The sequence below is a fragment of the Sciurus vulgaris genome, assembly GCF_902686455.1.
Source record: "Sciurus vulgaris genome assembly, chromosome: 11".
In the NCBI taxonomy this organism is placed as follows: domain Eukaryota; kingdom Metazoa; phylum Chordata; class Mammalia; order Rodentia; family Sciuridae; genus Sciurus; species Sciurus vulgaris.
In genome coordinates, this window is record NC_136472.1 from 100,815,233 (window position 1) to 100,831,065 (window position 15,833).

Sequence of the window (15,833 nt, forward strand, 5' to 3'; positions counted from 1 at the left end):
TTAGGTATTGGTAGGTTAAAATTTTAAAATGTTTTGTTCATTTAACATGTTAAAAGGCAAGTATTTCAGTAATATAGAAGAGCACATGATAAAAACCATCCTCTCCATCCCACTCTCAGTCCCACAGTTTAGGTGAAATTTCCTTGTTATTTCTGATTTTGTTTCTCAGTGATAACCTTTAGAAAGCTCAAGAATGCCTATTTTCTCACTCTGTTTCCTGATATATTAAATAAAATTATGCCACTGACTACCTTGTGTGGAAAATGAAATGTGTCTCTATCTTGTTGGTGAAACTATGACTCTCACCTTTATCCTTGATTAATTTATAAACATTAAATAATACGTTCAAACTTCCTTTTTCTTACAGCAGTGCTGCTCAGTAGCTTAATCTTCTGTATGTAATTCGATGACAGCTGTCCCATGCCATTTGCCCCATCTTTTCTCACCCCCACTCATGCCATCACTTTGTTTTTCATTGCCTTCATTATGCAAAAACCGTGTAACACAAAATTTACCATCTTGGCCATTTTTATGTGTTCAGTCCAGTGACATCGGACACATTCATAATACTGAGCCACAATCATCACTATTGATCATTAGAATTTTTTTTTCATCTTGTAAAACTGAAAATCTGTATCCACTAATTAATAACTGACTGTTATGTTTTGAATATCATTTTAGCATGTCCCCGAAAGCACTAGCACTTGAAGTTTGTTTCCCAGTGTGGTGGCATTGAGATGGTAGAATTTTTAAGAGGTGGAACCTATGTGTAAAATAATTAGGCCATTGGGCCTCATCACAGTTTCAGGTACCATCTCCTTCCACCCTGCTGCTGGAGTTGAGTCACAGCTGGTTGTCTTTCCTCAGTGAGGTACAAATACTGTATAAGCCATAAGCTAAAAAAAATCCAGTCAGCTTTTCTCAATTCATTTTCAGACACTCACCATGTTAATCGAGATCCTATTATCTATTAAGGAATACCAAAAGACACTGTTATTTGTTTTCATTTTTAATGAAATACAAAGGCTTAAATACATGTACAAAAGTGCTTCTTAGAGTTGATAAAGGAAGCCTGGGCTGCCTGTGGTTTCCTGCACAAGAAATAAAGGAGAGAAGGTCAAGAGGTCGTCCCACGCGGCCCTAGTTCTGCTCTCATCGTGACTCTTCCTTTCTCTCCCATGTGCTTGCTGATGCCCTTGACATCCACCTGTGTACTCTGTACTCTATTCAAGAAATGGCACTTAAGTGAACTTTGTAAAACCTAAGTTATATCCCTTCTCTGTTCAAAAGCACTTGAAGGGTTTTCTTTCTCACTCAGGACAAAAAAAAATATAATATTTGCTGTGGGATCACCAAAGGCTCTGTGCTCAGGCTCATCCCCATTTCTCTGAATCTGCCTCTGCCAATTTCCCCACCCTCTTTCTTCTCTAGCTACACCAGCTCCCTGCTCTGAAACATACTAATCCCCAAATCTGCACTAGGGCATTTGTCCTTGCTTTGTCCTGGGTGAGACCCCTCTCCTGCCTAAGAATAACAGGTTTATGTCCTCACTTTGTCCATTCTTTGTTCTGATTTCATGATTTCAAAGAAGGCTTTCCTGAAAAACCTATCGATAGCAATACAACATCTACCTCTTGTTGTCCTCCTTTGCTCCTTTGTTTTTCTATTTAACTCTTATCTTTCTGTGACTTTGGCAAATTTACATGTTTGCATATTTAGAACCTGATTCTACTTATTAGCATATTAATTCTTTGAGGGCAAATCTTCCATTTACTTTTTTCCCTAGTATGTTCTAAGCATCTATAACAGAACCTGACGGTGTCGACAAATATTAGTCAAAAAATAATCAGGTTCCCAAGTGTGGTCCTATTGGATGAATTAGATAATAAATCCTGTTTTTAAATATCCATTCAGTTTTATGACTAGAGTGTCAGAAAGCAGGGATAAAAGATGAAGTCAATACATATTTTCATTGTTGAAATAAATTTTAAAATAAGATGTAATTTAAAGTGTGTTTCTAAGAGGGAGCTCAATAATGTGATATGGTGTGATGCAAAGCTGGTATGAGTGAATGAAGTAATCATTAGGTCTAAATTCATTTATTCGCTCTAAAATATTTTAATCAAAAAAATGTTTGAGGGTTAACATGAAAGTCTGAAGGAATTACTGAGCAGTAATTGAGGATCTGAGGTATACTGTGAGTGATCTGTTATCTACAGTGTGAGAAAAGCGGAAGAACCAGAGCACGTAGAGCACACAAAGTCCAAGATGTATGTTGTTGTTGTTGTTGTTGTTTACTTTTTATATTTTAGTTTTTTCAGAAATGAGGATTAGACCCAAGAGTGCTTTACCACTGAGCAACACCCACACCCAGTGTTTTTTGTTTTTAAAATGTTTTTATTTTGAGACAGGGTCTTGCTAAATTGTCAAGGCTGACCTCAAACTTATGATCCCCCTGCCTTAGTCTCCTGAGTGACTGAATTTACATTTCCAGGATTTATTTTATATTATTTGGTGGTAGTAGCCCAATGCCAGTAATTGCACTCAGTGGACCAAAGAGCTGCATCCTCCATATTCAGCTCCCTCCTCTGTTTTCTGTTATTTTCAGGGTCCAATATAACATTTGGCAAGACAGAGTGTGTGTGTGTGTGTGTGTGCATGTTTATATGAGAGAGTTCAAGAGAGAAGGAGGCCTCATAGAGAGAAATGAATATGTAACAATTTAAGTATGAGTACATTTTTATTTTAATAATTGCTACCCAGGATCTTCTATTGTTTAACACTTTTTGCCTTGGTTTTGTCTCCTTGACTGATTGACTGCTCTGTTGGTTGTGTAGAGGAAGGGAATATAGATGTCTACAAGGAGAATAAAAACTAGCATATTATCACCAACTATGTCAACAAAAAACACTAGAGTGATCATTGAAGCATCAATTGGTTACTGAACCTCACCACCAATATAACCCTCCTAGTTATTTCACTTCCTAACATCAATTCAGGACTTACAATAGCCAGGAAAAAGGTAGAAGCGTTTCGTCAAGGTTGCTCTCTCAACAGTGGGCATCTGGGCTCGAACACCTGGTTTATCAAATGAACTTCTTACCTAAAACCAGAAACAGGCTCTAGATGAGATAAACCTTATAAGCACACAGAAAACATTCTGCACCATATACCAGAAAATTCCAGGAGTGGAAAGGGCACTCCTGGAGCTAATGGGACCAAACCCATGGATTTTCTAACTCCCTGCCATTTCTACCCTGCCTTTCAGAATTGACAATCCATCTAGGACTGTAGTCTTTACTTAAAAAAAGAAATAACTGCCTGATCCAAGCCTTTTCTATCTACATTTTCACTCTTTTCCATTTGTCAATTATAAACCTCATGATTAATTATTCTAGGGGATCTGTTAATGAGAATTGGATTTGGAAGAGTCCCTATCTTTAACCCCCACTCATGGTGACTCCTCAATTCGAGAAGAATTGATTCATGGGATTGTCTTCAAAACTTGAGTACAGAACAGAACAGCTTTCACTTCCACCCCCACAACAAGCTGACCTCTGAAGTCTTGCCCTGGACTTATCACTGAGAGGCTTACCCTAAATACACTATTTTTGGTCTTCTTGTAGGACATCCTGACAGTACTATGGCTAATTTCTATTCATCCAACAGGTCTTTTAACTTCCTAGGTTCTTATTCACAGAAACCCTGTCTCGTTACAAGAGAATATTATCTAACCTATCATAGGTATATCTCTTTTCCCCAGGGAGTATTACTGTCCTCTTCAGTGTTAAATTTTAAAACAACCACAGTTTCCTGTGTTTTTAATACCAGTCTCTCCTTTGTAAAAAAAAAAAAAAAAAAAAAAAAAAAAAAAAAAAGGGAGTATTTATTCATTCATTCATACATCTCTTTAGTCAATTAATATTAGTTGAATGTCTGCTTGGTGCATGTTGAAATGTTCAGCAAATTCTTGCCTTCATGAAGCTTTCATTTTAGTGAGAAAATAACAGGTTAAAAAAACCCAAAAACACATAAATAAAATGTATACTGAGTGGATGGTGGTAAATATATAAAGAAAAATAATTCACAAGGGTGAATAAGGATTGTTCCAAATCAAGGAAGGATTATTAAGTCTCCTTTCCTTGACCATTCCATTTAAAAAGTTCATTTGTTTTCTTCCACATATTTAGGTCTTTCTAGGTCTTTCTCTTCATGGATATCATCATAATCTGTAATCACATATTTCTTTTTTGATCTACGTGTTTAGTACCTATATGTCTGACAACAGTGTAAGTCCTGGATGGTCTTATGCCCACACATAGGTCTCATTTATGTAAACATCAGGAGGATAGAACCCATTCCTTGTTGACCACCCAATATGGATTTGTTTAATAAATGAAACAATGAAAAGTTATTGTCAAATATTTTATATTCTCTGCACTATAAGAACTCATAGCTTTCTATCCCATAACATAAAGCTTAGATTCTATGTCATTTTCTTGTACTTTGATCTCCCACTGTAGCATATTGGTTGCTTTTTCCAAATCTGATTTTAAATACCTGAATGACAGAAAACAGGTACTTTTTCTTGCCTGACAAAGTATGTCATTGACATGTGAAAGGTGAATAACAATGCATTCTTTATGAGCAAATAACTTGATGATTTGAAAAGGAAAGAGAAGCTTACCTTCAGAAATAATTCCTCTAGGTGATCGCAGCAGGAATACTTCTGGAAGCATTTGATGAGTTCTCCAATGAAAGGAGAGCCCCTGATTTCGTGTCTCCAGGACATATTATCTGTGGAGACTCAGGTGTTACGGTGTTATGCCTTGGTCTGTGGTCTTTCACTATATTCTCTGTTCTATTTTTTTTTTTTTGTTTTGTTTTGTTTTTTGTAGATTTTTTTTTTTTTCTTTTTAAAGCATAACTTAGGAATCACCTTCACAGATTTAGGGAAAGCATTTATCATCCCACATTGACTTATTTGGTACAGAGAGGAAATCTAAAACCCGGCAGAGGTTGAACTCTCAGAATGGCAAGAGGTTGCATAGTAATGGCACTGTAGCTCTTGGAGCTATCTACAATGTGCCTTCTGTTCATTCACTTAGCTTCAAACAAAGGGCTTGCTAGGTCACCAGGATTATTCTGCTTTATGGTGGCTAAGGAGGCACTCAGAAAGATGGAAGAACTTCCTCAAGTTCACACGCTGAGTAAGTGACAAAACATGGTCACCTGGTTCCAAGGTTGTCCACAGATTATATTAGGCTGTCTCTCATAATATAATAAGCAAAAATAGATAATACACCACATGTCATTTATAAAAGATGAATAAATCATAGAGATTTACTGTACAGCATAATGGCAATTGTTAATAGCATTATGTTATATGCTTAAGATCAAGCTGAGAGGGTAAGCCATATGTTGAGTCTCTCTCTCTCTCTCTCTCTCTCTCTCTCTCTCTCTCTCTCGCTCTCTCTCTCACTCACACACACACGCACGCACACACACACACATACACACAGAATATTAAAATAAATAGAGAAGGGAAGTTTCTGGAGGGGAGGTATATGTCACAGATTGTGGTGATGATTTTTATTATCTCCAAATTCATTAAGTTCTATATATTAAATATACACAGTGTTTTTTTCATGCCAATTTTGCATCAATGAAATTATTTTAGAAGTAAGCATTGAGAATTTGCAATTCAGGGAGAGTGAATGTAAGGTTCCTAAAAGTGTTTATCTGGAGTCGAAGTACTAACTGCTGTTACCTATTATTAGATTGAACGAGCCTCTCCATGAAATTTTCTACTCTTAAAAGGATATTCACATTCCTACTGGGGCATGTAATGGCATCACTACATGGAGAATCAAATGGGGAAATATGGAGAAAATGACTTGGAGCTGATCACATGAGGGGGAAGATCAGTCCTGGGTCTTATAAAATTCCCACTAAAAAATGTTAAGTAGATTTAGTAGAAAACCGAATCAATCATTTGTGTTTAAATGGTGTGTAGTTAAGGGGATTCCTTGTATTGGGTTACTTTAATATTTTGGCATAACTTTGATTGTAAAGTATATTGAAAATAAACATTTTTTTAAAGTGTTAAGGCTAAGGATCTCTGTACCTACAGAACAGATAAGATTTATGTAAAATATATCAAAAGCATTCAAACTTTCTCTCAGATTGTTGCTGCACAGGGCCTATCTTGATTTTCTAGAATCCTTGAAAAGTGGCTTTAGGACCATAAATGTCTGTAACTGAAAGACATACGTGGGGTTGATGAGTAGAAAGCAATGAAGTCCTTCTCCACGTGGGTCTTATGAACACCATCTTCAACCAGGTTCATAGGAGAGCACAAAGAGCTGTCTTCCACAGCTGCTGGAGAGTCTCCAACCCATATTTCGCCTTTGTTTACTGTAGAGACATCAACTCATTAACTTTCTACACTTCTGTGCCCTGCTCAGCATGACCTTTTTGTTTCCTGTTTTAAGACAGTGTCTAGCAATGTTGCTTAGGTCCTCACTAAGTTGCTGAAACTGGCCTTGAACTTACAATCCTCCTACCTCAGGATCCTAAGTCTCTGAAATTATAGACACACCACCACACCCAGCAATAGCAATAGTATTTTGAATCTATAGCTTATTCAGGGTAATGTTGCCATTTTAAGAGTATTAATCCTCCCAATTCAGGAATATGGGAAGATTTTTCAAACTTTTAGTGTCTTCTCCAATTTCTTTTTCAGTGTTTTATAATTTTCATACTAGGGGCATTTTACCTTATTCTAGGTTTATTCCTAGTTATTTCATTTCTTTTGAGGTTATTGTGAATGGAATTGCTTTCCTGATTTCCTTCCCAGCAAGTTCTTATTGTTGTATAAGAAACTTATTTTTGTATGTTGATTTTGTACTCTGCTACCTTAATGAATTTGTTTATCATTATTTGTGAAGTCTTGAAGGTTTTCTAATTATAGAATCATATTATCTGCTAACAGGGATAATTTGACTTTCTCCTTTCTACTTTGCATCCCTTTTATTTCTTTCTCTTACCTAATTTCTCTAGCTATAATTTATAGTACCATATTGAGTAAGAGTGGTGAGAGTGGACATCCTCTTCTTGTTCCTATCTTAGAGGAAATACTTTAGGGTTTCCTCAATTCTGTATGACATTGGCTATGGATCTGTCATAGCATTCATTATGTTGAGGTATAATTTTTCTATATTTAATTTGTTCAGGAATTTTATCAGGAAGTCATGTTGAATTTTATCAAAGGATTTTATTGCATCAATTGAGATGATCATGTGATTTTTATCCTGGATTTGATTGATGTGCTTTATAATAATTGCTAATTTGTATATATCGAACCATCCTTGAATCCCTGGAATGATTGAACTTGATCATCGTGCATGATATTTTTAATGTGCTGTTTTATTTACACTATTTTATTGGGGAGTTATGCATCAATGCTTACCAGGGATATTCATCTATAGTTTTCTTTGTTCTTGTGTCCTTATCAGGTTTTATTAGCAGGGTAATACTGGCTTCATAAAATGAGTTTTAAAGGGTTCCTTCTCTTTATTTTTTTAAATTTAATTTATTTTTTTAATTTTTACAGACTGCATTTTGATTCACTGTACACAAATGGCATACATAATTTCATTTCCATGGTTGTGCACAATGTAGATTCATACCATTCATGTAATCATATGTGCACATAAGGTAATGATGTCTGTCTCATTCCACCATTTTTCATATCCCACCTCTCCTTTCCTTCTATATAATCCAAAGTTCCTCCATTCTTCTCTCACTCCCTCCCCTCCCCCCATTATATATCATTCTCCACTTATCAGGGAAAACATTCAGTCTTTGAATTTTTGAGATTGGCTTATTTTACTTAGCATTATATTCTCCAATTTCATCCATTTATTTGCAAATGCCATAATATTATTCTTCTTTATGGCTGAATAATATTCCATTGCATATGTATATCACAGTTTCTTTACCCACTCATCTGTTGAAGGGCATCTAGGTTGGTTCCACAATCTAGCTATTGTGAATTGAGCTGCAATAAACATTGATGTGACTGCGTTACTGTAATATGCTGATTTTAAGTCCTCTGGGAATAAACGGAGAAGTGGGATAACCGGGTCAAAATGTGGGTCCATTCCAAGTTTTCTGAGAATTCTCTACATTACTTTCCAGAGTGGCTGCACCAATTTGCAACTCCACTGGCAATGTACAAGTGTGCCTTTTTCCCCACATCCATGCCAACATCCATTATTGTTTGTGTTCTTGATAATAGCCATTCTAATTGGAGTAAGATGAAATCTTAGAGTTGTTTTAATTTGCATTTCTCTAATTACTAGAGATGTGAACACTTTTTCATATACTTATTAGTTGCCTGTATGTCTTCTTCTGTAAAGTGTCTGTCAGGCAGACCAATGGTACAGAATAGAAGACACAGAGACAAAAACACATAAATACAGTCACCTCATACTAGACAAAGGAGCCAAAAACATACAATGGAGAAAAGATAGCCTGTTCAACAAATGGTGAACAAAACTGGAAATTTATATGCAATAAAATTAAATTAAATCTTTATTTCTCACCCTGCACAAAACTCAACTCAGCATGGATCAAGGACTTAAGAATTAGACCAGAGACTCTGCACCTAATAGAAGACAAAGTAGGCCGGAATCTTCATCATGTTGGCTTAGGATCAGACTTCCTCAACAAGACTCCCAAAGCACAAGAAATCAAAGCAAGAATCAATAAATGGGATGGACTCAAACAAGAAAGCTTTTTATCAGCAAAGGATACAATCAAGAATATGAAGAGAGAGCCTACAGAGTGGGAGAAAATCTTTTCCATGTGCACTTCAGATAGAGCACTAATCTCCAACATTTATAAAGAACTTACAAAAGTTTATACCAAAAATATAAAGAATCCAATCAATCAATAATTGGGCCACAGAACTGGACAGACACTGTACAGAAGACAACATACAGGCGATTAATAAATATATGAAAAAGTGTTCAACATCCCTTTACATTTTATGGAATAAATTTTGAGTATCCTTGGTATTAATTCTTGTTTAAAATCTGGTAGAACTGAGCAATGAATCCATCTAGCCATGGGCCTTTCTTTGTTGGAAGTCTTTTTATTATTGCTTTATCCTCACTACTCATAATGAATCATTTAGGTTTTTATACCCACTTGATTCTGTTTTATCAAATCATATGTGACTAGAAATGGCCCATTTCTTTCAGATTATCTAATTCATTGGCATATGTTTTTAAAATATTCCCCAATTATCCTTTCTATTTAGTGATATCTGTTGTCTCCTTTTTCATGTTTAGTTTTATTTAGTTGAATCTTTTCTTTTTGGGGTTAAAATTCTGTTAAGTTTGTTTATCTTTTCAAAGATACAATTCTTTGTTTTTTTGATCCTTTGCACTATTTTCTTAGTCTTTATTTCATTTTTTTCTCTTCTGATCTTTATCATTTGTCTCCTTCTACTAAATTTGGTCTGATTTCTTATTTTTTTAAACCCTTAGGAGGTATGACTTCTAGTTATTTGAAATGTGTTTGTTTGTTTTTCCATGGAGGCACTCTTTGCTGTAAACTTCCCCTCTTAGTACTGCTTCTGCTGTGTCCTATAGGTTCTGGCAGGTTGTATTTCCATTTTCATTTGGTTCTAGAAATTTTTACATTTCCCACCCCTGATTTCTTCAATAACTAACACACTGTTCATTCAAAATCTCCATGTGTTTGTATAATTTCTTTAGTTTCTCTTGCTGTTGATTTCTAGTCTCATTTCACTGTAATGTGATAAGATGCAAGAAATTAGTTTACTTTTTTCTTAATCTGAAAGGATTTGCTTATGACCTAAGAAATGGTATATTTTGAAAATAGTTCCATGCACGCCTAGAAAGAATGTGTTCTTTCAATGTTGGATGAAATATTCTGTAGATGATTGCCAAGTCCATTTAATCTATAATGTGGTCATGTTTCCTTGTTTTTTTATTTTTCTTTTTGTGGGGGTGGTTTGTGCCTAGAAGAGCTACCTATTGGTGAGAGTGGGTCATTGAAGTCATCCACCATTATTGTATTTCAGAATTTCCTGACACTCAAATACATTTCACTAAGATGATTCTTTTCGAAGTTTTTAACATTAATGTTTAACAAACTTAGGAATTCTGGAAATCTCTTTTGCCACTTATACTGAATTAAAATTACATAAAAATTTCTTCACTGAATTAGAACAAATTATATTCCATGCTTTTATAATTATGTCAGTATGAATTCTAATGTTATGTATAACTAAAAGAATAACAAGGAAAAAATTTCTTAACTGACAAGAAAAATTCTCATAATACCACTGTAAATGGAATTTTCTAATAATTAAATTTAGTTTGTGTGCAGTAGATAAGGCCTGTGATTGTGCCCCTCAATACGAAACATCCATCAGAGCCTTCTGCACAACTTCATAATTATTTTATTTTCCATGTCAAAACTCACCACCTCTGCAGGCCTGCACAATGATGACCTTGGGTTTGTCTTTAAGAGAGACACAGTTGCGGTTGTTGAATATCTGGAAGATGTTGTCATAAGGCAGCACATCTTCATTTCTCTCACTGTGCATAGTTCCACAGATTCCATGAAGTGTGCCGTGAGACATAAGCACCAGGAACATACTGTCGGAGAACTTGTGCTGTGGTAAGTCAGCAAATTTCTTCAACTCTGACTTCATATCCTGGAAAAGGCCAATTTCTTACTTTAATGAGACAAATATTAAAATTAAGCTCACCTCCTAGATTCATTATAAGCATTCAAGGAAACACACGTAATGTGTTTATCATCCTACCTTTATATAGTGATTACTCAATAGTGATAGTTATTTTATTGTTCTTTCTTAACTGGGACAGTAGGTTCAAACTTTCAGTTCTTGCTGATATACTATAAACTGTCCTCTTAATACATTACATATTCATTATTATATTAATATATTACATATTCATTTATGTTACTCACATTACTTCTTCCTTCTCCCTCTATCTTTTCTTTCCTTAACTAACTGGAGTCTTATGTTTTAAATATACCATACCACTTTCCTTCTGAACCCCTTCCTATAAGCTTAAAATAAAATATAAAGCTTCTGACTTGATTGCACTCCACTCTCCGGCTATATTCCCTGCCCTTGCTGGTCTTGCTGGTCTCTCCCTCATACCAGATTTATTCTCAGTTTAGCCCTTCACTGGCGCCTCCCTCTCTTTGGAAGGCAATCCCCCCCCCCATCTTTCAAGGAACCTCTCATTCCCAGTAGACACTTCTCAGTTCCTATGATATTTCCTTACAGAAGATTTTCTGGAACACCTCATCAAACACTGCTCCCCAATCTTTATTCCTCTCTTTGTTTTCTTTTTACTTTTTGTTGTTATTGTTTTTCACATAATTTTTACTTTCTGGTCACTTACGCGTACATGAATTCCTTGTTTATTTTAGAATCTACTTTGATTGTTCATCTCTACCCTAACTTAGATCAATACAAGCTGGGTTATTTTTCGTCTCATTTACAGACCTCTCACCAGTGGCAGGAAAAGTCCCTGGCACCCAATAAGGTACCTGTTTTATGACTGCACTCCTACTTAACATTCATTACTCTTTAATTTGTGTATTCAAGTTATGAATTAGTTAATAATCGGGGTCAGGACCCATGCCAAGCATTTTTGTCTAGATACATGTGATTAAGGCTACTTGAAGTTCAAAAGAGTTATAGAGATCTTGGGAAATGGTAAACTAATGGAATCCACGTGTATGGTAGCCGTTCTGAGAATGAATAAGAACAACAGTTCTGAGTCTGCATGTTGGGAAAGTGCTTGATGGCAACTCAGAGAATTAGCAACCAAATGAACATCAGAAGCGTAAGTGTTTAGGATAGAAAGGGAATTAATAAAAGGAATAACCTGCAGCAGCACTAGGTATACAGTGGATAGGTGAGGAGGGAAACTCCCAGTAAGTTTTAGAAAATCAGACCCCAATCTAGAAAATTCACAAAACGATCAGAAAATAAAAACAAAACAAAATGAATTCAGATACTGCAAAATGAGCTGGTGCAGGAGAGAATCAGGACTTCTCAGCAGAGTTAGTTTAAGTGGGGAAGTGGTAGGATCTTAGAAAGACTGTTTAGGCTTCTTGCAGGAAATTAGAAATCTGTGCAGTTTTCCTTTATTGTTTACACTCTATTCTTTACATTCTGTTTTGTCTTGATCTTAGTATACTTTCTTTTGCAGTGCCCACAACCCAGTGGCTACTTGTGCTTTGCTTTACATTGGAGCAGTGGAATCCATTGTGTGGGTTAGTCTGGGCAGAGGATTGAGACTGCTGCACGGACCTGGAGGAGGCTCTGGGTGGTGACAGAGGCTGCAGCTGCTGGTTGACTGGCTGCAGAATGGAGAAGTATGAGGGGCACTTTCATTTCCAATTGGTGGTCTGAACTCTGTGATAAGGAGCAAGTCCTAGAAGGGTAGAAACAGGGTTGGGCAGAAAGTGATGGCCAGCAGTGTCCTGCTACCAGCCCCAGTACATGTCCTATGCCCACAAGGGTCTGGAGAATCTGGTAACATGACCTGGGGACTTCCACACACCTCTTCCCAGCACAGAAACAGATTCTCAGAACATGGGGTGCAGCACAATCTGGATTGTTCCACAGGCTTCCTGGTGAGAGGCCTGCAAGGTAGCACCGGCCAGAGTTGCAGTCCCATCCCCAATTGCAAGAACACAATCATATTGAAGTGAATTCTGCTCCAAACAAGTTCACACTCCCCCAATACATGTTTCTAGCTAAGGAGGGGGTGGAGCTTAGAATATACATGTCCCTATCAAGTTTAGCCAGGATGGGAAAGAGCTGAGAACTAACAAATAGAATGATAAATGTGTCACATAAACATCCTCATAGCTGGGGAATTCTAAAATTGAAACGCTAGAAATAAATGTCTCCTTTTTTAAAACCTCAGCAGAGAAACCCCTTTTTTTATGATTACAAAGTGATTTCTAGGGTTTTCCCTCATTATCAGTTTCTTTTTCAAATTTGTATCTAATTTTACTTATTTTGTCAATTAATTAAATTCTCTCTCAATAACTCCTTTCTTCTTTTTTCATTCCATTCCGTTCTCTGTCACCCTTTTTTATATCCTCATTTTAAATTCTGTCTCACTTACATCCTCCACCATTTTTTCTTTCTCTTTTTTGTTGCTTCTTTGAATACAACTTAATATTAAGTATACTACCATTAATATTTAATCTTTCAGTTTATTCTATATTACTTCTTACCTACTTTCTTCATTGCTTAATGGAGTTGTATAGATTATTGGTAATTAGTTTTTTAAGCATATGTTGATATATGGCTTGCTATTATGCTATCACTGCTATGGGCAGTTACGTTTTCCTCTCAAAGCTGAAGTGGTGGTTGAATTTAGAATCATTATGCTGATTGGATGTTCTGAAGTCAAGATATACTGCTCAACTCAGAGCACATTGCAAAGGGATAATGACTCACTAAAGAAATTCATAACTGGTAAGACAACATTGCAAAAAGATACTCTAAAAAATCCTACACACAGAAGTAGATTGTAATAACAACCAACAAAGTTCATGAAAAAATAAATCTTATTAAAAGATTAAAAAAAAAAGACTAGGTAGGAAAATAATAACCAGATTTGAATCAGACATTAGAAATAAGTCAAGATGGTAAAAAAAATAATAAAAATAAATGCCTCGGAATCAGACCAGAGACCCTGCAGATTATAGAAGAAAAAGTAGGTCCAGATCTTCAACATGTCAGCTTAGGACCAGACTTCCTTAACAGGACTCCCATCGCACAAGAAATAAAAGCAAGAATCAATAACTGGGATAGATTCAAACTAAAAAGTTTTCTCTCAGCAAAGGAAACTATTAGCAATGCGAAGAAAGAGCCTACAGAGTGGGAGAATATCTTTGCCAATCATACTTCAGAGAGAGCACTAATCTCCAGAATCTATAAAGAACTCAAAAAACTCTACTCCAAGAATTCAAATAATCCAGTCGACAAATGGGCTAAGGAAATGAATAGACACTTCACAGAAGAAGATCTACAAGCAATCAACAAACATATGGAAAAATGCTCAACATCTCTAGTAATAAGATAAATGCAAATCAAAACCACCCTAAGATTCCATCTCACCCCAATTAGAATGGCGATTATCAAGAATATGAGCAACAACGGGTGTTGGCGAGGATGTGGGGAGAAAGGTACACTCATATATTGCTGGTGGGACTGCAAATTAGTGCAGCCACTCTGGAAACAGTGTGGAGATTCCTTAGAAAACTTGGAATGGACCCTCCATTTGACCCAGCTATCCCACTCCTTGGCCTATACCCAGAGGACTTAAAATCAGCATACTACAGAGATACAGCCACATCAATGTTCATAGCTGCTCAATTCACAATAACCAGACTGTGGAACCAACCTAGATGCCCTTCAATTGATGAGTGGATAAAGAAGCTGTGGTATATATATATAATGGAATATTACTCAGCCATAAAGAATGATAAAATTATGGCATTTGCAGGCAAATGGATGAAATTGGAGAATATCATGCTAAGTGAGATAAGCCAATCTCAAAAAACCAAAGGAAGAATGTTATCGCTAATAAGTGGATGATGACACATAATAGGGGGAGGGAAGGGTTAGTGTTAGGGTTAGAGTTAGGGTTAGGGAGGGGGGCAAGTATGGAGGAAGAAAAGCTCTGTATAGAAGGAAAAGAGGGTTGGGAGGGGTGGGGGGAAGGGAAAAAATAACAGAATGAATTAAACAACATTACTCTATGTAAATTTATGATTACACAAATGGTATGCCTTTATGCCATGTACAGAGAAACAACATGTATCCCATTTGTTTACAATAAAAAAAAATTAAGGAAAAAAAAATAAATGCCTCTCTATAATAACACTGAATGTTAATGATTTCAACTGTTCATTTAAAAGACATAAATCGGAAGATTGGATTTTAAAAAAGACCAAATTATATATAGCCTACAAGAAACACAACTCGTAAGCAAATACATTAACAGGTTGAAAGTGAGAGTATGAAAAATTATATTCCATATATTTTAAACCTGAAAGCAAACAGAATTCAATTACTTTCATACCTGGCAAAATAGACTTGACACCGAAATAAATCTGAAGAGATAAATGAAAGTCACTACAAACTTGTAAATAGAGCAGTTCAACAAGAAGATATAATGATATAAAGAGTTATGCCCCAAACTTTGAAATACCTAATTGCATAAACCAAACTCTGTTCAACATAAAGGTTGAGATAGATCCCAATAGAATAAAACTTGATAATTTCTCAATACATCTCTTACCAATAGATAGGTCATCAGTTATAAAATGAGCAAAGATCTAAAACACATTATAAATCAAATAGAATTAACAGACATCTACAGAACAATTGATTCAACAGTAGCTGAATTTACTTTCTTCTCAGATACTATTTTGGAACTCTTTTCCAAAATAGTCCACAGTTTAGCTACAAAACAAGACTTAGCAAATAAAATGGATTGATATAATTCCTTGAATTTTAACAGATCATAATGGAATGATATTAAAAACCAACATAAGAAAAACTATAGAAACCATATAAACACATGGAGATAGATCAAAACACATTTTAATGATGAATGGGTCATCAAGAAAGTCAGAAGAAACTGAAATATTTTTAAAATCAAAGAAGAATAGAGAAACAAATATGCCAAAACTTCTTTCACACTACAAAGGCAGTTCTATGAATA

General features: G+C 35.6%; 1 protein-coding gene across 2 annotated transcripts in view; it reads right to left on the reverse strand.

The window, feature by feature from the left end:
* Window positions 1-973: 973 nt before the first annotated feature.
* LOC306638707 (caspase-4-like) overlaps window positions 974-15,833 on the reverse strand; it is a 30,131-nt gene continuing 15,271 nt past the window's right edge. For both annotated transcript variants that reach the window (XM_079102000.1, XM_079102001.1), the window contains exons 5-9: window positions 10,522-10,756; window positions 6,274-6,417; window positions 4,688-4,797; window positions 3,007-3,103; window positions 974-1,091 (exon numbers count right to left, since the gene is read on the reverse strand). In XM_079102000.1, coding sequence (XP_078958126.1) covers window positions 1,090-1,091; window positions 3,007-3,103; window positions 4,688-4,797; window positions 6,274-6,417; window positions 10,522-10,756 — 588 coding nt within the window. In that variant the 3' untranslated portion in view covers window positions 974-1,089. The remainder of the gene's footprint in view (window positions 1,092-3,006; window positions 3,104-4,687; window positions 4,798-6,273; window positions 6,418-10,521; window positions 10,757-15,833) is intronic.